The following is a 22,561-nucleotide window of genomic DNA, read 5'->3' on the forward strand; positions in this document are numbered from 1 at the left end:
TATGTTCTAAGGTGTCATGGACTCATGGGTTATAAGGAAGAGACGCTAAGGAAGCTTGTAACAAAGTTGCAAACAACTATAGAAGATTGTCAGTCAATTGAAACTGAGGTAATGTGTGGCTTGGAACAAATGGGATGTCAAGTTCTTACTGAGCATGACAAATTGATTGCAATAGACGAGGTGACTTTAGAATATACAATTAGAGTTAATGCTTATCTAGATTATGAAGATTTTGGTTCTTGCACAATGAATATGTTTGCTTTGTACAAATCTTTAGCAAAGCACCTACAAGATTCTCACGCGGCAAATTGTAAAATTGTAAGATCAACATATGCTGACACAGTCAGAATAGAAGCTATATCAATGATAATGGAAATCCTAGATCTTCCTATAGTGTGTCATGTCATCATCAAGTTCAAGGCAATTAAGAATAATCCTTAGGATTGTTTCACTTCTCTTTCGTCTTCTTTCTTCTCTTGTAGATTGAAGAGGATGTATTGCATGAAATTGTGTAATTACATGTAATACGATTTGCATGTCCTTATGACATGCAATCCAATAATTTCTCTTGTTAGTTAGATTGGGTCAAAGTTGGTTGAGTTGCTCCTATCTTTTCCTCCTTTTTCTCAAATCCTTTGCCCATATAAAGGAGTGCCCCCTCATTGTAAAAATCATCTTTTATTGTATGCAAGATAACTCTGGAGAAATTGTGCAAGTATAACTTTGATTGTGTAGTACTATTTCAAAAGAAAAGTGAATACAAAGAAACAATTAAAGCTGAACTTTATTTGAGTGCAATTGTGACTCGTGCAAGTTGGAAGCTTTGACTATGATTTGCATTTGTTATCTTTGATTCATGTGTTTTTGCGTTCTTGATAATAGAGTATAAAGAGTTACGAAGCAATTGGAGGCGGAACTTTGATTGAGAGCTGTTGTGGAGATATATAGACTAGGAGCTTTGACTGTAGCTTGTATCTCTTTCTTTATTCACAAAAATAGTAGTATACTTTTACTTCAGGAAGTCTTTGAATCCAATAGTAATAGTTATTCTTATATTATAGATTAAGACCAGACTTGGAGCCAAACTGGTACGCTTTCAGCTAGCTTTTGAGTTAGTGTTGGTTTATTGGTATCATTGTTTACAACTTCAGATAGAAGTGTAGTTCGAAGTTTCATCTAGCCCATTACTCAGTCTGCAGGTAACTGGATTCTTTTTTGAAAGCTAAGAGGAAAGAATATTGTTAATACCCTTTCAAATCTCTCAATTTCTTGTTTACCTTGAGTTGATCCAAGGAATGGTGAGAAGGGGGAGCCCTCCCTTTATGGTAGGAGAGACTCTATCTCACATTCTGTGGCTGGTCATCCCATTTCATGACTGGCTGTCGGTTGCAAAATATTTACCCAACACGTTTAACAAAATTTGTAGCAGAATTGGGTTAAATCAATTCAAGGTTATTACAACAATTCTATCAGCTTGTTATCTTCTATAAAACAATGGCTAACAATCATATGAGTAGGGCTAGAGATTCCTTTCTTACTTAAGAAAACTCAATTCTCCAATCAATTGATTCGATAAAAATATGTAGTTGCTCACCTGGGATAGGGTATTCCAGCTTTTTTTTGATAATCTATTCACATTTCTTTAACCTGAAATCCAATAGTTACAATCCTTGCTCCCCCACATTTAGTGGTTATGGTCCTGCCTATGCCTAGTCAGCTGTCTTCTGTCAGTGGGCTACTCCATAATCAGCTTAATCATCCCAGGATTTTGTTTTCTTTTCATTCATTATTTGACATCTTATTTATATTTAGAGATAAACAATCTGTCTGGTATTTTATGAAATTTTAAACATGGGATTCCAGTCAGTCTTTTAGGATACTCGGAAGGTAGGTCTTCAGTTTTGATATTTTTACTCCATTGTTGTGAGGCGTTTGAATAAAGGCTGCATGTTGCCTTGGCTGCGAGGGTCCTTTTCTGGATTGCAAGTTTTTCCAGAAAACCACTGCCCCAGATTTTTAGCTGGTAGATTTCGTTCTGCTGAGAAAGGGCACATTCCTTTTCTGAGGAACCTCTGGGCAGATTCCTTTTTTGATTATTTATTATAAGATGTCAAAGGCATGCAGGACATCCCCTGCAGTGGTATTTTGGCTATAAAATTATTTTTTCCCCTGTTTGAAGAGATTATGACATTGCCTGACCCACTTTAAATTATCACAAGAAATCTCCATTTTAAATGCAATCAGAGAAACATTCAATGTACAATCAAATGGTTTCTTTTCAGATGAGGTATATATTTCAACCCACTAGGATGCTTTTGGTTCTACTTGCAGAAAGAACTTTGAATGCAATTGCCACATGCTTCTAGTCAAAGTTAAATGTTTGTGTTGTGTTTTTTAATAAGCTAAAATTGCTTTTACACTTTTAAACTTTCTAATAAATTCAAGTCTTACATAAATGTCTTTTGGAAGAATTAAACATGCAATATCATAAGATTTGGTAACAAAATTTTATGGGGAGTAGCTTGGTAAACATGCTAAAAAATGCATTTGCATGCTTTTAAACACCACAAATTTTAATTTGTGACTTATGTACCTTGAATTTCTATTATATCACAACTTATATATTTATAAGGTACATTAGCATAAAAAATATAAATAAAAACTCGTTAGGCTCTACTGTTGAAGGATTTATTAATGGCAAAGTGTGATCCCTCTTGAAAATTCAAACCGTTTGATCTGTTGGTCTAAGTTATCCATTTAATGTGGTCAAAATGTCTAGATGAAGATCTGATTTTAATGAAGAAAACTGAAATTGAAATTTAAAATATCATCTTTTTTGAATACAAATTTAGCTGTAGATACTCAACTTAAGCTAAGCTTGTTTCTAAATCCATAAACTTTTCTTTATGTTCATTTTGTTCTCAATGTCTGTTGTTAACCTTCCATTTCAACTGTAAGTTATGTATTTCTCTTTGCAACAAGATTTGCTAATATTAGGACTTTGAATAAAACATGGAAAATGGTCAGTTTCTCTGTAAAATTATCTATAAGGAGAGATTTGTCATGTGAAACCTGTAGTTTGGATTCATCCAAAAAATACTTTTAACAATTTGTGAATTATCATGTTTTAGGAGGAATATTTGTGCAAACTTCAATCGTGCTACAATGATTTGGTAAGTTCTTGTGATACAACAAACTTATTTTCTGTTGTTCAATGAATGGAGTAACTTGAATTCCGAACTATGATTTATGAGAGGCTTCGATCCTGTTACATTAACATTTTCAAGCAAATGTCTACACAGGTAGATGCGGTTTTGCACATGTCTAATGCCTCAAAGTCTATGAGGACTTATGTGAAAGGATCTGCTGGCAGTCCACTTGTTGAATTTTGCAATGAATTTGGCCTTGATGGTGATAATGGAGATGGTGGAGGCCTTGCTATTTTTTCATCTTTATCTGTCCAATATTTTGGTATGCACTTTGGCACTTACTAGTTGATTGGTTGGCTGTTCACTTGTATGTAAAAAAGGCGGCAAGATAATCTGTCTATTTCAGTGCAAAAGGCACTTTCAAAAGCAACAACCATTTTTTCTGTGGCTTTGTAGAATAGATTGTTCTAATTGGCTAACACAATTTCTGGTTATGTTAAGATATTGAAAAATGGATGTGACTCAAAGGTACCTAGTCTGCTAAATCACTTCCTTAGGGAAGGTAGAACTATCAACATCATAAAACAACATATTTAGAATTTATTATTAGTGTAAAGCAAGTTAAAAACCTCCATTACTAAGAATTATATAATGGATATAAAGAAGCTGTGCTATATAATTAGTTGAAAATAGAAATAAAAGTTGGTGATCCTGGTAAGGGGACAAACATGGGTATGCTGGTACTGAGCTTTTTATCCTGGGTATGAATATTGGACCACACATATTTCTATATCTACAAAATAATACTTGATATAACTTTAAATGACTTGTAGGCTTGAATTTCACATTTTACTATGATCATAGTTCAAAAACTTGCCAAGAACCACCGATTCTCATCAAGTTCTGAGCTGAATGACCCTACCCGAGGTCTAGGCTCAAACTTGGCCAAGTCTGGTTTGGACTCATCGTTTTCAGGCGAGAACTAATGCCTAGACTAAGATAGAGGCAAAAAGGAAAAAGTCATTTCATTTCATCAACCCTAAGAGTCATTTCATTCCATCTTATTGGCAAAATAGGAAGATAAAAGAGAGCTGTGAGAAGAAATAAGAGTGCATTGTAGGACAACTGATAGGGAGAGAGCAAAAAATCCATCATTGAATGACATTTGTACAGGTGCATTTGCACATTTGGGGCATCAAGAGTTGTCACAGATCAATCCGAAGGACTTTGCATTTGATTTCAAGTTTGATTGAAGACGTAACATTTTTAATTTTTTTTTTGTGTTTTTAACCAAAAGTTGTATTGTTGTTTTGCATTTCAATTCTTGTCCATATTTTATTTTTCTAAATCAAAGAAAGAATAAACCCAACATTTTCTGGATTGCAAAGTCCATTCACCAAAGAGAGTGATCAAAGGGAGTGATGCATCATCTAAATCTCCTTCATAAGATGTCACAAGGCTGCACGGTGTTTCTATGTTGAGATTTTCAGTCCATTGACCAACATATAGGATGTCTCTAATATGTAGTTTGCTGATAATATTGTCTCCTATTTCTTCCTTAACAAGTTCATCAACACCCTCTACTATTTGTTTGATCTTCAACTTCTTAGTGCCTTCTAGTTGCTCTTTGAGGATGAAACAAACAAGTTTTCTGTTTTGTATGGAGTGAAATGAGCCATGCTAAGTTGGTAACAAAGATCATCAACCTCATTTTCCTTGTTTTTCCCAAATTTGATGGAAAGAACCCTAACCATTAACAACTGCAAGTAGTATGATTTCATTCCTTTGAATGCTTCTTTGATGGTGTGCAATTGAGAACTAGTAACACCACATGCAATTCCTTTTTGCATTTCATCCACTTTGGTCTTCTACATGATCTTCAATGAATTTGTAAGAATAATCTGCTGTTGCGAGAACATGCACAAGCCTCACTTTTGTAACAAAGAAACCATGTACAACATCAAAATTCTTCGCTTTCTTGGAGGTAAGTTTGTTCCTCTTAACAGAGTGGATGAAGCTATAGGTAAACTAGTTCCTCTTGGCAGCTAAGGAACTAGAAACCTGAGATAACAAAATTGAAAGTTACAACTTACAAACAAATATTCATACGACTTGTGACAAATGACAAATCATTAAAGTAAAGCTTTTAAAGTTAAGATTATAAAGGGTTGGAACTACAAACCTGAGAAATGAATCGAATGGCTAGTGTGGTGATCTTTGACTTTTTTGATCGATGACATTTCCACTACAAAATGCAATTCTTTTGTGTCATAGTTATTTTATATCCACCTTTGCAATATCCGAGTATCCTACAAGTTTGCAACATCATATTAAAATAAGTTATAACTTATAATTAAAAGTGCTTATAATAATTAAGAATCAAGAATTAAAGATTACCTGTAAGATTGGCGAATTCCGACCACTCGGTGCAAATCTCACCAATAGTCTCACTATCATACATCATGGCAATGCACCAAAAGAACCCATTCTTCACCTCATCATCTTGAAGTGGTGTGACTCTACTAGGCCCAGGCATGTACCCCTTTGGGTTCAATGCATAGGAAACCATGTGCAAAGGAGTGTTTAGCTTCTCCTACCTGTGGTGAATGATAGGTTGAATGTCCTTCATATAGAATGCTAGATTGGGGTGTCTCTCACGCACAACAACTCTCATCTGCTCAAGCACGAAATCAATGCACTCATAAACCTATCCAAGGCTAGGTGTATCCGCATCTCCATATCAAATTACCTGACACATTGGAGTAATGATAGAGGCTATGTATTTTGCATTACTCAAAAATTGATCACTCTTCACTATCTCCTTCACCCTATTCCTCGACTTTGTTTTGGACCCAAACCATCGATTGCATTCTTGTGTTATAACCATGAGTTGCAATGGCCCTTGCAAGTCAATCATTCTCTCCAAGAGAATATAATATGAGGCGTATCTGGTCTCAACTGGTTTCAGGAATTGCTTCTTTGCAAAACCCTTGAAAAGTTTGTGTGATGTATGGTGATTGCAAATAAACATCTGCACCTCTCTCTCATCATTAACCACCCATTTAAACCAACCAATTTTCCCTATGTCTTTGAATGCATTGTTCATGGCATGCACACAACATGGAGTCCACCAAATATGCCTATAGCTGCCTCAACAAGCCTCCCTGCAACTTTGCATACATGTGCTGCATGTGTCACAACTTGGACTACATTTTCTTGCCCAATCTCTTCAATGGCATCCCTAAGCATGCGAAAGTGAAAATCAACACCTTTATGATGCCCTGTACAATCAATTGCCCTCAAAAGATATGGGCCCTTGGTGCATGTGACCATAATGTTGATGACTGTACGATAAAAAACAACAGTTAGAATTGAAAGTCACTAAACTTATTGACACGCAAATAGAAAGTTGCTAACTAAACTAACCAAGAAACTTAAAAGACTAATATGACTATTACAAGCTAAATAATACATTATTATAGTACCCTCCCTAAATGGTCATTTAGTAACTAACTACCCTATAGAAGACTTGACAAAATTTGCATCATTTGGCCATAAATGCATAAAAGGTTGATTCCTCTTCAGATTGCTCTACAATATGAACCCACTTCTGAAACCCTCCTTGGGTAGCCTTTTGATCAGCCAAATGTGTTTTGTAGAACCTCTATATATGGCCAACTTTACAACATAAGTGACATGTTATTCTTCTTGAAATTGCCATCAGATTTGCCTAGTTCTTTTTGCTGAGTGGACTAGCCTTTTCGCAAGTGAATGTTCCACATTGGTCGTGCATTTCTGCTAACAGATTGTTGTCTGCACCTCGCTTGCTGTAGAAGCTTATTGTACAGCTTATTCAATTATAGGTCTGTACTAGTGGATGTAATATTTAGAATTTTGATAGAGTGCTCATAGGATCGTGGTAAGCTTTTTAGTGTGGTGAGAACATATCCTCTTTTTCCATCTTATGACCAGTGGCCTCCAATTGATTGCAAATATCCTTGATCTTCATACGATGCACATGCAGGTACATCTTATTGTTCGTCATGATGAAGAACAACATATTCTTCAGCAAGACAGCTTTGCCCTTGTCTGACATTTCATTGAGACTCTTTAGATGCATCCAAATATCCATAGTCTTGCTAGATGGCATATTTTGAAGCATATCATTAGTGACAAATAACTTAAGTAGCATATCCACCTTTCGATTATGCCCATCAAACTTGCCTTAGTCTATTTTGGTTGATAGAGGGGGCAAGTAAGGTTGCCTAGATTGATCTTATTAAAAATATAGAGTATCCTTTGCTTCTAGGCATCGCATTTCTTGTCGTTGAAGTGCTGATCACTTCCTAACATGATGTTGATCAACGATGCCATCCCTCTCATTTTCCAATTACATGGAAAACACGGTCAACTTCTCAAAATTCCTTGATTATGATTTTTTGTCAAAAACTAGTTATTAGAATGAATTACGAAAAATCTGATTTTTGAGGTCAAAATCAGTCAAACCATTTTTGCACAAATCCAAGGGAATTTTCGGAAAACCATGATTGTATTGCAAAATAGTCAAGAGCGGAACACCATGTTTTTACCAAAAAATTGGAAAAACTCAGCAAAAAATAATAAGGTACATGGTTCAAAAGCCTAGGTGATGAAGATTGCAGGATACCCAAAAAACTGTGTAAAATTCAAACAACTTGAATTTCTTTGATTTTTCAAGTGGAAACCCTAGCTCACAAAAGCCAATTTTGCATTTTCTGAAAATTTGGAAAAACCCTAGCTTGCATCGGAGAACATTTTGAAAATTGTTAAATATATAGCTTCAGGAGAAGTATTTCTATATATATGACTGTCTCTATTCTTACATATATATATATATATATATATATATATATATATATATATATATATATATATATATATATATATATATATATATATATATATATATATATATATATATATATATTAATGGTTATGAATATTAGAGAAGTCAATAATGTTTGTGATATCAAAGTCCAGATATATGTTTGTGTACTCTCTCATATATATATATATTTAAATGTGCAAAGTTATAATCAAATTAGAGATCAATTCAAACGGTCGATTAAGATGTTTTGGTCAAAGTTAAGCAAGCTTGTATTATCTACATGCCCACCTAGGAACATGACCCTACGGGGGCTTGTACTCATTCACATACGTACTTAATACCAACTCTGCCAATGGGACTGAGTATCAATTACAGTCGGCAATACTCGGTCTACATCGGGAGATCACACAGCCTCAAAGACAATACAATCTGATCAATACACTTTGTCTGACGATTATATACAGCAGTAATAAATCAAATCAAGACTGTCTGATCTCATACATTGAATTAGACATTAGACATTCACTCTGAGATTTATATATATTAGACATTTCTGATATCTTCTGTTAAGCAGCAATATCTAGACAAATTAGAATCTCTATCAGAGATCCTACATACATTTACATGGTATCAGAGCCATCCTGATAGAGAAACTCATTCTCAAGGGTTTTTAAATCTCAGATTTTTATATCCTCAAATTCAAAATGGTGAATCATGTAAAATTAGAGGATAGACTTGAAGGAGCATCAAATTTTTCATCATGGAAAATTCGAGTTATGATTGTACTACGAGAGGTGGAGTTAGAAGAATACATAGAATCAAATAAACCAATACTAGAAAATGATCCTGATAAAACAACATGGAAGAGGCACAACAACAAAGCCATGAAAATTATTATAGACTTTGTGAAGGATCATATTAGTCCTTCTATATCCAGTCTTAAAGCTGCTTTTAAGATGTTTTCTACCATTAAGATTACTTTCGAATTCAACAACACTAGTATACTGCTAACATTAAAGAAAGATCTTCTATATATAAAAATGAACAATGGAGAGTACATTACGTCATATTTCCTAAGAATCTCTGAGTTAAAAGATCAACTTGCAACAATTAGAAGTCAAGTTGATGACAAAGAACTTAGCATCATAGCTCTAAAAGGACTTCCACTATCTTGGGAAACTTTTATTTGTGGTCTAAGCTCTTGACCTAATCTTCCTAAATTTGAACTACTTAAAAATGAATGCACTCGAGAAGAATCAAGATTAGTTTCCAGAGGAATCAACATAAATCAAGAGGGAGACATTCAAGATCTTCATGCTAATACAAACTAGTAAAGAAAAGAAAGGAAAATTCAAGCAAAATAGGAAGAAATTCAACAAATCATACAAGAAACGAGATTGGTCAAAAGCACAATGTTTCAAATGTGACAAATTTGGTCACACTTACAACTTCTGTCTTAAACAAAAGAAAATTCAAGTAGCTCTAGCAGAAATCAAAGAAGAGAAAGAGGAAAAAGAAGAAAACTTCGCATTTTATCTAGCATTCTCAAGTGAATTAAACTCCAACAAAAACAACTGGATTATAGGCAGTGGACCATCACGTCATGTTACAGGTTTTAGAGACAAATTTGAAAGCTTCGAAGAATACTCCTTTGAAGAAGTAACCATTGGAGACAAGTCTACATATCCGGTTAAAGGTATTGGATCATATTCAATTCAACTAAGTTCAAGTATTACTCTCCAACTTAAAAATGTTTTATTTGTACCTGGTATAAAAAGAAATTTGGTCTCTATCTCCAGTCTTTCTGATTAAAGGTACAAAATCACCTTCCAAGACGATAGAGTTCTATTTTGGCCAAAGAATTCCAACATAAAGAAAGCTATATCATTTGGATTTAGAGATGGAAGTTTATATAAACTTTGTAACCAACAAAATTTAGCCCTAAATCATGAAACATCAAACTTGACTGAAATTTGGCATAGGAGACTAGGCCACCTTCATTTCCGTGCATTATCATCAATAGGAAAAATTGTAAAAGGGTTACTTAGTCTCAAACCTGATCGTTTATGCATTTGCAAAGGATGTGCCTTAGACAAAAACACTAAAAATCCTTTCTTGAAAGTGTACACAAATCAAATTTTGTGCTTGAACTTATTCACACTGATGTATGTGGTCCTATGACCGTACCTTCCCTAAATGGATGCCTCTAGATGACTATTCTAGAAGAACTTGAATTTAATTCCTCAAACAAAAAGAATCAATTGAAGTATTATCTAAATTCAAAGAATTCAAAGCCCTACTTGAAAACCAGTTTGGACAGAAAATCAAAACACTAGGATCAGATAATGGAGGTGAATACACATCCGAAATTTTTAAAGATTTTTGCATTACTGTTGGGATTAAGAGGGAGTTTTTTGTACCATATAATCCTCAATAGAATGGATTTGCAAAATGAAAAAATCGATCAATTATTGAATCAGCTAGAGCAATGATGCATGGCCAAAATCTTTATACCTCTTTTTGGGTTGAAGCTTCTAATACTGTACTTTATATTCGAAATAGATGTCCTCACTCAATATTGGAAAACACCACTCTTGAAGAAGTATTTTCGGGTGTCAAACCAGACCTAAGTCACCTAAGAATATTTGGGTGTTCTGTTTATATGGGCATACTCATCGGGTACAGTGAAACAACCAAAGGTTACAGGATTTATGTTCTGGGTCAAAGAACAATCGAGATCAATAGAGATGTAAAATTTGAAGAAGACATTGCCTTTAATCTTTCGAAGAACATTGATGAATCATATGCAGAACCTACTATTGAACCATATGAAGATCATTCAGTAGAGAATGAGAGGGAGAATGATACTGAACATTTTACACCTACTATTCCAAATTCAGAGAATACTAAAAACTCCAACAACAAAAAGAGACCACTTTGGGCGAGGAAAATGATAGAAGAAAATCATATTGAACCTGATGAAGTAGTCAGAGAAAGCAAGAGAACAAGAAATCATTCATGCTATGTGGCACTACTTTTTGAACTTATGAAAACAAAACCTTCAAATGTTGAATAAGCCTTATCAAGCAAACCTTGAAAAGATGCAATGATTGAAGAATATCAATCAATACTAAAAAATGATGTGTGGGATGTTGTACCTAGACCAAAAAATAAATCAGTTGTCTCTTCTAAATGGCTATACAAAATCAAGCACGCGCCTGACAACAACATTGAAAAATACAAAGCTAGATTTGTTGCACATGGGTTCTCACAGAAGGAAGGAATCGATTATGAAGAAACTTTTGCTCCAGCCGCTAGATACATATCGATTAGGACCATCATAGGAATTGCAGCATTCAAAGGATGGAAGATTCATCAAATGGATGTCAAAACAACATTCTTAAATGGTGAAATTGAAGAAGTATATATTAAGCAACCAGAAGGGCTCATCACTCATGACAAAAACACTCATGTGTGTAAATTAAAGAAAGCACTATATGGTCTTAAACGAGCACCCAAGGCATGGTATGAAAGAATAGACAACTACCTAACAATATTAGGGTATTCTAAGAATGAAGCTGATCCTAACATACACTTCAAAATAAAAGGTGATTATATGATTATTCTTGTATTATGTGTTGATAATCTGTTAATAACAAGTGAAGTACATCTTATAACCAAATGCAAATAGGAACTAACAACAGAATTTGATGTGAAAGACCTAGGCCTTCTTCACTATTTTCTAGGTCTATAAGTTTGGCAAAAGGGGAACCACATTTTCTTAAATCAAGGAAAATACACTATTGATATCTTGACTAAGTTTGGAATGATGGATTGTAAAATAGTTACTACTCCTATCATGGAAGTCAACTTACATAAATTGAAGGATGACAGGATCAAATTTGAACCAATTGATCCCACTTACTATAGACAGATCATTGGGTCTCTGATGTACTTAGTGAACACTCGCCTTGATATATGTTATGCAACTAATACCTCAGGTCAGTTCATGTGTGAACCAAAGAAAATACATTTGATGGGAGCTAAGCATATCTTGCGATATCTAACAGGTACAGTTGGTATGGGACTCAAATATGATCAAGTTGAAATCAGTCTTCATGGATATGATCAAATTTTGGGATGTAACATCATAATACATGTTGTGATGGTGTTCATAACATTGTGATTATAGTTATTTGATAGATTACTAGTTCAGAGTGTTAAAGTCAGATAATCTGTTGTTTTTATGAATATCATTATCTTTGATATCTTGTTAAAGAGTTAATGAGATCTGATTGATATTTTCACTTCTCCCTTGCTATGAGGGAGTGTTAACTATATAGCTTCAAGAGAAGTATTTCTATATATATGACTCTCTCTATTCTTGTATATATACATATATATTAATGATTATTAATATTAGTGTAGTCAATAATGTTCGTTATATCAAAGTTCAGATATATGTTTGTGTATTCATATATATATATATATAGATAGATAGATATATTTAAATGTACAAAGTTATAATCAAATTAGAGATCAATTCAAATGGTCGATTAAGATGTTCCGGTCAAAGTTAAGCAAGCTTGTATTATCTACATGCCCACATAGGGACATGACCCTCTGTGGTCATTGGCCACGTAGGCACATGACCCTACGGGGGCATGTACTCATTCACATATGTACTTAATACCAAATCTGCCGATGGGACTGTATCAATTACAGTCGGCAATACTCAGTCTACATTGGGAGATCACACAGCCTCAAAGACAATACAATCTGATCAATACACTTTGTCTGATGATTATATACAGCAGTAATAAATCAAATCAAAACTGTCTGATCTCATACATTGAATCATACATCAGACATTCAGTCTGAGATTTATATATATCAGACATTTCTGATATCTTCTGTTAAGCAGCAATATCTAAAGAAATTAGAATCTCTATCAGAGATCCTACATACATTTACCAAATTTGGCACAAAAAACTAGAAAGCACTGATAAAAGAATCTGTTAGGCACATGAAATTAAAGCCTTAGCATGCAAAATTGTGGTTGTTGAAGACAACAGGTGCATGGGTTGAGAATTGTATTCACGTGCCATAGGAAAGGACCAGAAAAAAAATGACGCAATTGTTTGAGAAATAAATTCTGCTAAGTTTTCTTCTTGGAGAAGAGATAAATGATGTGTGGACTTGACGAAACCTGCAAAGAGAAGCAGGCGATTTTAGAAACCCGCAGAGGCTTTTAGAAGCAAAAAAAACACCGAGTTTTCTTAGAAGAAAACTCCGCAATAAAGTTAGCCATACCTTTAGAGATTGTGATTCCGATAACCTTTGTTTTTGAAAAAGAACATCAGGCCACAAGCCCTTCAAAAACACTTACATTTAAAAAACAATTAATTAGTAAAACCTTTTGATTTGCAGAACAAATTCAATGATCTTTTATAAAAGTACCTGTTAAAAAATCTTCTGGAAATAAATCTTAGGCAATAGTCATGAATTTTAAAAAAATAACAAAAAATTATCGCTCACTTTGATACCATGAAATGATAATTAATAGATTCGCTGTCTGTAAAATGGAGATGAAAACTCCTTAAATAAGTGATTAATAGAAAATCTTTGCATAAGGGAAATGATTGAGAACAACAATCAAAATAGAAAGTTTCTAAACTGACACAAATATCTAAAGTTGCTAATTAGTGTAAATGTTAAAGGATCTCTGATAGAGATTACTTGTGATAGATCTTTGCACAATTTTGTTGCTTCAAACTAATTGAATAAGTCTGAGTATGTTTCAGACTGAGTATCAATACAACTGATAATATATTTTCAGTCTGAACATATTCTGATGATATTAGAAATGGATAACAGTATAATACTGTTTTACTTTAACTTAATATTGATCTGCCGTTGAGAAATAGAACATTTCGGATTTGATTGATGTCTTTAACTCATGGCAGTAACAGTATTTATATGTGGTGAAGAGTACATGCTCCCGTAGGGGCATGACTCAATGTGGCCAATGGCCACGTAGGGTCATGTCCCTACGGGGACATGTACTCATTGTCGACTATATAAAGGAAGGCCTGAATAAACCTTAATATGCCCGATACAAAGAATGACTTGCCGAACACGTTAATATGAGTATCAGGTGAGATAAGGAATTTGTGATTATATATATATATATATGATTGACTTCTCTAATATATAAATAATATGTATGTATGTATGTATGTATGTATGTATATATATGGATAGAATCACATACAAAACATAGTACAAGTAACACTTCTACTGAAGCTATACTCTAACACTCTCTCTTAGCGAGGGAGAAGTGAGATATCAAAATTTCTTAGGTACTCTTGATTTACAACTTGTATCAACTTTAATGATACCTATTAGGAGAACAAATTATCTAACTTTAACACTCTGAAATAGTGACGTGTCAAATAACTATAATCACAATGTGATGAACTCTATCATGAAAAGTATTATGATCTCTGGCACTCGGGGACAACAACTTAATGTAGTTTGATCATAATACGTTTGTTATCAATGACTTCCGAATATCCGAAACAACAATATAATGTCATGATAATAGGTTTGTCATTTGTAAGATGGTCACCTTACAATGATTACCTTCTGAATATATATGTCAATGAAAGATCGTCACCTATCAGGAGAAGAGATTATCTGACTTTAACACTTTGAAATAGTGACTTGATATACAACTTGTATCAACTTTAATGATACTTATAAGGAGAACAGATTATCTGACTTTAACACTCTGAAATAGTGACTTGTCAAATAACTATAAGCACAATGTGATGAACTCTATCATGACAAGTATTATGATCTCTGGCACTCTGGGAAAACAACTTAATGTAGTTTAATCATAATATGTTAGTTATCAATGACTTGCGGATATCCGGAACAACAATATAATGTCATGATAACAGGTCTATCATTTGTAAGATGGTTACCTTACAACGATTACCCTCTTAATATATATGTCAATGAAAGATCGTCACCTTTCATTACATATTTGATGCAACTATGAATTAGAAGCATAAACACACATATATAACAAAAATTGAAACTTAAGTTCAATATTTATCATTACAATTTTATCATACCAAGTTTTCCTTGAAATATTCCAATTTGAGTTGGGCAAGAGATTTGGTAAGAACATCTGCTGTTTGCTCATTTGTACTTATGTAACCTAGTTTGATAACATCTCGACCTACCAAATCCCTAATGTAATGATAAGGTATTTCAATATGCTTAGATTGATTGTGGAAAAGTGGATTTGCTGAAAGCTTGATACAACTATGAGTATCGCAATGAATGATTGTGGGCTTCAAAGGTTTCTTTAACAGTCCAACTAGCATTTTTCTCAACCATATTGCTTCTCTGGCTCCTATGGAAGAGGCTATATATTCTGCTTCAGTGGAGCTGAAGGCAACTGAAGTTTGTTTTCTGCTGAACAAAGAAATCATTGTTGATCCAAGAATGAAACATCCTGTGGTGCTCTTATGATTAGTAGAGCTGTCTGCTCAATCAGAATTTGAATATTCATGAAGATTGATTTCAACTTGATCTTATTTGAGTCCCATACCAACTGAACCTCGTAAGTATCATAAGATGTACTTAGATGTCATAAGGTGTACTTTCTTTGGTTCACACTGTTAAGATTATAGCTACAGTAGGATTGATTTAATTGAAAGATACAATGTTGATATAATAAAATTATCATTATATGACATATATATATATATATATATATATATATATATATATATATATATATATATATATATATATATATATATATATATATATATATATATATAATACATATGTTATATTGTGATTTATATTGTTAGTATATATATTAACTAATAATGATTAATCATAGAGACATGTCTCCTACTCTTATATTTATAAGAGATTGGAATCTACATTTGGAACACACCTATAACAATGGCAGTGTAATTACATTTGCAGAAACTGATCCATGTTACTCAATGTGGTATCAGAGCCAAGTTCCTTCTGTAAATCCTAATTGCTTGAAGGAAGATCTTATGAGAATACATGGAGGACAAATACTTCTGACACTAACATTACCATTCTTGCAACAACATTTATTTTATCGAGTATGAGCCCTATAATTGAAGTATTGGGAAATACTCTGCGCGAACACCTTAATCACAAAAGTCAAATAAGACTTTATAGTCATCACCGATTCAGAGAGGTGAAAGGAATAAATTAAACAACTTGTGGGAGTATTGTAGGAAATGGAGACACTTATTGATGGAAGGCAGACACCTGATACTTGCATACAATTAATAATAACACCACTTCAGATTTCAGTACATGAATGGGAGATTCTGTTGGTTGATGCCGAACCTTACACTAATGAAGGGTTCTTTGTCGTCTACAATATATTCATTGCATTATGGAAAGAATAATTTGGAGTTTAATTTGGTATTAGGTTCGATCATTGGCACCTTGAGCAAATAATTGAGTCTGAGATTCAAATATTGCCGTTTTGGTCTTGACAAGTGGCATTCATATTGAGCACACAAAAGAATTTCACCGTCTTTTCTTCAGTTGTAGCTACTGTTGAATATAAAACATCTGTTTCTCTACAGAATTCTGGAGATAGGTGTATGTGGCAACATTTCATTGATTGGGCCAAAATCATTATATTAGTATCGCTGACTTGATGCATTCCCAATATAGGAAGTATTTCATGAATGCGAGTAAGACTATTGGGTAAGTAAATTTGTGTATATATGAATTTTGCAAACATGGGACATAGCCAATTCCTGTACAACCATGGTAATGATTATTGGCAGCAATCCAAGGGATAGATATTCTAAAATATGTCAATCTTTCTTGCTGCACAAATATAGTATCAAGAATGATCTCAAGTAGTCAAGGAGTGTCATGTTTATTCTAGATATTATTCATTTATTTTTGCTAGAGATAACTTAATCTTATTCATTGCGAGCTTCTATTATTTTGAGTTGTAAAGTATATATGCTTCTGATTCCAAATGTAATTGGTGTTCAAACTCAAAACACCTGGGATAACTTTGTTGAGAACAAGAGTTTATCGTGGTTGACGTTTGATGTATCGGGTCAACATTCATCATCCTGGGAACAATGCCAGTTGAATACTCTGCATGTGTCTATTGGATTGGGCTAGAATGATATGATCCAAAATGTTTTTGCAGGAGGCAAAGGTTCTATGACTTCTCAGTTTAGGTAATAATGTTGAAAATAGATCGGCTACACTTACACGGACCGAGGAAGGAATGTTTGGATAAAACATCATCTAGATAGTAAAAGATTATTGAACACAAATTGAGAAGACACGATGCAAAATATGTTTTTTACGAGCAAAGAATATTAGTTATGAAAAAGTGATAGTCAATGGGATAATCAAAAAATTATAAATGTAACAATTAATCATAAAGGGCAAGAGTATATATGAAATGACTACAACTTATTCATTAGTCATGACAAGTGATAAGTCTGTCTTGAACTAATATGATTTATCTAAGGAGTCCAATACAATTAGAATCATAGATTAGACCATAAGTGATGTAGAGATAAACTCAACGGAAGCAAACACAAAAGGAACCAGCACTAGAAAGAGATAGATAACAATATTTTTCTAATTGATTCATACAAATGATCAGTATATACACTTGCTCTCCTAAAGATTTCTTCTCCTCGTAACTTCGTATCCAAAAACTTCACTAAACCTAAACCCAAAAACTCTATTTATACTTATTAGGGCAGTTTATGGAACATTTTAGATTATTACAAAATAGGAAAACCGACCCAAAGAGACTTCCTGCTAAAACGGGTTACAGAATATTCTAGATCAATATAGAATAGGGAAGAATGACCCCACAATGGTCTGAACAAATCCCAAGAAAAGATCTTATCCTAATGAGGAAATCATGATAAATTCCTCAAGTCGGCTCGTGCATAAATCACGTCCAAAATACTGATTCTCGGCATCAATAGGATAGCTTAGCATATGAAGGAACTCGGCATAAACTGCAACAATTTCTGGTGCTCGATAACTTCTACAACTTGGTAGAGTCTGAAATGTGGCAACATGTACAATCTTTATGTGGGTGCTCTTACACCATACTCCCCAGCAAATTTTATCTCAAGCCCACTTGAGATGAGCTCTTGTAGAGTGGTACTGTGCTTCTTGATATCTTGTTCGATCATCCACACAACATCTACATCCAAATAACCTTTGAGTTTTACCAAATACTGCTTGTAATCCTTTCCTCTTTTTTGCTTTATGACTTTGGTGTCAAGTATCCTTTCTAGCTATGGTGTCTTCTTAAATAGTAGATGTTTAATGTCTTCTGTATCGGCAATCCATTCTGTATCAATTTTTTCATTAGTTGCTTTGAATGATGTGAGGTCTGCTATGTTGAAGATGGGAGAGATGCCAATCTCAAGTGGCAATTGAATCTCATTAGCATTGGTTCCAAACTTCTTCAATATTTGACAAGGACCTAGTTTTCTCAACATAAGCTTGGTAGATTTACCTTTTGGTAGCCTCTCTTTCTTGAGATTTGCCCATACTAAATCTCCCACTTCAAATTCTAAGAGTCTCCATTTTTTATCTGCATGCTTGTTATACTTGTCAGAGGTTTGTTGGAGTTGTGCTTTGACTTCATCATGGATTTCTTTTATGGCTGTAGCAAATTCTTCTCCTTGGGCACTAACTTGTTGCTGTGAATTCATATCTCTTAACTTGAAGATCCCTCTAGGATGAATTCCATACACCACTTGAAATGGTGACTTTCCTGTACTTCTATTGATGAAGTCATTATTTGCAAATTCAGCTTGGGGTAGGATTACATCCCATTTTGTTGCATGTTGTCTTGTGAGTGTTCTTAACAAATTGCCCAATGTTCTATTAACTACCTCTGTCTGGCCATCAGTTTGAGGGTGGTAGGCTGATGAGAATGATGAATTGGTTCCAAGTTTCCTCCATAAAGTTCTCCAAAAGTGTCCTACAAACTTCACATCCTTATCTGAAACTATGTTGAGAGGTAGCCCATGAATCCTTATGACTTCCTTGAAAAAGAGATCTGCTATATGAGAAGCATCATTGGTCGACTTATATGGTAAGAAGTGAGCCATTTTGCTGAACCTATCTACTACAACAAATACCCTATCATGCCCCTTTTGTGTTTGTGGCAGCCCCATTACAAAATCCATCGTTATGCTTTCCCAGGGTCTAGATGGTATTGGCAAAGGTTGATAAAGCCCTGCATTTGTAGTCCTTCCTTTGGCCCTTTGACAAATCATACATGTTTCCACAAAGTTTCTAACATTAGTTTGAAGTTTACGCCAATAGTAGTACCTTTTAACCAATTCTAAGGTTTTATCCAAACCAAAATGTTCGCCCATTGTTCCACTATGCTATTCTTTGATAATGTTTGTTCCCATAGAGCACCTGGGTACACATAGTTGTCCTCCTTTGAAAAGAAGTCTTTCTTGTATCAAAAAATCAGGAAAATCAGCATGGTATCTTTCACCAAACTCCATACATACCTTGTAGATGTTGCCAAAATCTAGATCTGCTACATACATGTCCTTGAGTGCTTCAATTCCCACACTTTCTAGTTGTATAAGGGAGATAGCTAGATTCCTTCTACTAAGAGCATCAACAACCTTGTTTGATTGATATGCCCTTCTTATGCTTGATGGTGAAGGTATAGGCTTGTAAATACTCCACCCATTTCATGTGCCTATGACTTAATTTGTCTTGGCTATTTAGAAAACTAAGTGCTTGGTTATCGGTATACACAACAAACTCCTTTGGCAACAATTAATATCTCTACCTTTTGAGGGCTTGAACCAATGCATACATTTCTAAGTCATATGAAGAGTATTTCTGCTTGGCTTCATTGAGCTCTTCACTTGAGAAAGCCATTGGTTTTCTTTCTTGACTAAGAACTGCTCCTATAGCAACCTTGCTAGCATCACATTTTACTTGGAAAACTTTGTTTTTTTTTTTTTTTTTTGATCGGTAAACGGCCAAGGCCTTCATGTATATTATTAATTTAAAAGAAGTTACAGTTTGGTATCTCCATTCAAACGAGCACTGGTAGGAAAGAATGGAGAAGAAAACCTCTAGTCTTGCCCGGGACAACATGTCCTATATTATTACATTTTTAAAAGGGGCATACCCCAGTGAAATCATTTACCTAAATTTACATATACACCGGGGCATTCCCTTGATAATTACAGCGTTTGAGAATAATCCATAGTCTTTGCCAAGTGATGCTAGAATAACGTTCAGAAGATTGATTATGAGCTATCACTTCTTCCTTGCTGCATTTATCCATCTAGTACGCTAAACACTCAAAAAGGCATTAGTATATATAAAAAAGAGCAAAATTCATAGATGCCGATCACGATAAAGTGCAGAGATAAGACTCAAAACATTAATAAAGAATTAAATAAATAGGAAATAAAAGGAGCCATATGCTAATTGAGGAGGAAAATACCCAAATTAAAAGGAATAATGCACGGCTAGACTACTAGATGACCACAAAGCTGTTATCGGGGCAATATCATAAAGAGACTCCTATCATGACAAATTCACCATCTATTAATATGATTAGTGATACCAATAAACCGCCTAGTGAATTTCCATAAGGCAGAGAAAAGAGGCCCAAGCCATGATTCCAATACCAACTACATAAGTTAAAGTCATAAAATGCATAGACAAACAACTTCGAATAGATCTCCAGGAAATAACTGATGAAGGAGTCTTACTAAAAATCTGCATATTTAAAGAACCCTCATCATTCAGCCATGCGCCTACCAATTTGGAGTAGGAGAACCTCAATATCGATCATAAATGGAGATTAATACCATTTCATCATAGTGCAAAAGAGAAATTTAGGGCCTTATACGGACCAATTGTGCAATCCCAGACGATCTTAATTGATTAGTCTTAGTTAGGGTGGTGTGGTCATAGCCTTCTTGAAGATCGAGTTCTTTATCCTAAATTAAGGAGAGTTCAAATTGATGAAACAACACCCAACTGCATATGCCAGAGAAGCTATCTAAAAATGGAAATCGAAAAGCAAATTCGAAGAGGCTATATAAATACCGAGAACCAAAACTAGAGAATTTCTTAAATGGAAAACCTCCTGAATACTGATGCCCATATTGAAATTATCGCAAGTTAAGCCTTATTTGCAGAGCGTTCAAGAATTTGAACTAACTCAAAGTGTTTAAACTCTACGGATTTCAAAGTTATGAGTTTAAACTCAGTGATGTAGCATATACAGCTGCTGTAAAAACTAGTAAGCAAGGAGAAAAATAGAGCAAACTGAGTCTTGCAAGACCAAGTGATTAACATATATCGCAACTCTAGGTGTTTAAGATCTGCGAGTTTCAAAATAGTAAGTCTAACCTTAGAGATATAGCATATACAGATGTTTAGAAAACTAATAACAAAGAATAGAAAAAAAAACAGAGCAATTGAGTCTTGCACGGCCAAGTGATTAACACATATCACAAACCTAATCAGAAGTTAAGGAATAAAATGCAAACTATTTAGAACATGAATTACACAAAACATAGTGCAAATATCCTTACTAATGTATTTCATTATGTTTTATCACATCAATTTATAGCAGAGTGTTTATCACACTAATTTACAGACCATACATATATGTTTAAGCCCGAAGGACAAACATCTTAGTTATATTAAGCGTAATAGCAGAATCGCTATCAGTATACACACTATATATCCCTAAAGGACTATATCTGACCAGAAAAAGCTAGCACCTAACTAGCCGGGCCCTTTCCTTCCTTCCAAAAAACCTTGATCACATCTGCCATATCATTGGGATGCTCCACTTGGAAATTGGGAGGAAATTTGTAGTCATGTTTCACCTTGCTAGTTTTCTCTGCATTTGGAGTACAAAATTCCAAATCTTCAAGATTGTCGAAAGACACCCCCGGCTTAATGTAGGTGTTGAAGCGGTGAAGATAGTTGAGGAGCCATTCTTTGTTGTCTTCTGTGATAATCCCTCGCCAGCGAAGGAGAAAATGCAGATTGGCCTCCATTTTGGGCCATTCTCGATAGAAGGCTAGGTTTTCCCGGATGATCAGGGACTGGCGTCGAGGAGCAGTGGTTAAGTCCGGATGCCATAAAGGAAGACTCATATACCTTTCAGGGAGGGGAATCTTGAATTTATCATCGATGCTAAACACAGCTTTCTCCAGACCCTTTCTCCAAGACGGGACAAATAGTTCACAACAGAGCTTAACGATGTCATTCGCCTCTATTTTAGCTCTTACCAAGCATCCGATAAAGGACCCAATAATATCACTATTGGTCCTCCAGGTGTATTGGTAATCAAACACTCCCTCTCCCAGAGCTCTGCAAATAGCAAAACGCGTCATATCATCTACCAAGTATAAAATACGGTTCCACCTTTTTGGTTTCACCGACCCACAAAAAGCCATAG

General features: G+C 34.4%; 1 protein-coding gene across 3 annotated transcripts in view; it reads left to right on the plus strand.

The window, feature by feature from the left end:
* The window catches only part of LOC149534168 (uncharacterized), a 119,690-nt gene that overhangs the window by 14,499 nt on the left and 82,630 nt on the right, over nucleotides 1-22,561 (plus strand). For all 3 annotated transcript variants that reach the window (XM_089805375.1, XM_089805377.1, XM_089805376.1), the window contains exons 4-5: nucleotides 3,132-3,173; nucleotides 3,303-3,471. In XM_089805375.1, the coding sequence (XP_089661501.1) occupies nucleotides 3,132-3,173; nucleotides 3,303-3,471 (211 nt within the window). The remainder of the gene's footprint in view (nucleotides 1-3,131; nucleotides 3,174-3,302; nucleotides 3,472-22,561) is intronic.

Source organism: Cupressus sempervirens, chromosome 10, assembly GCF_028749045.1.
Source record: "Cupressus sempervirens isolate cs-2001-9-10 chromosome 10, ASM2874904v1, whole genome shotgun sequence".
NCBI lineage: Eukaryota > Viridiplantae > Streptophyta > Pinopsida > Cupressales > Cupressaceae > Cupressus > Cupressus sempervirens.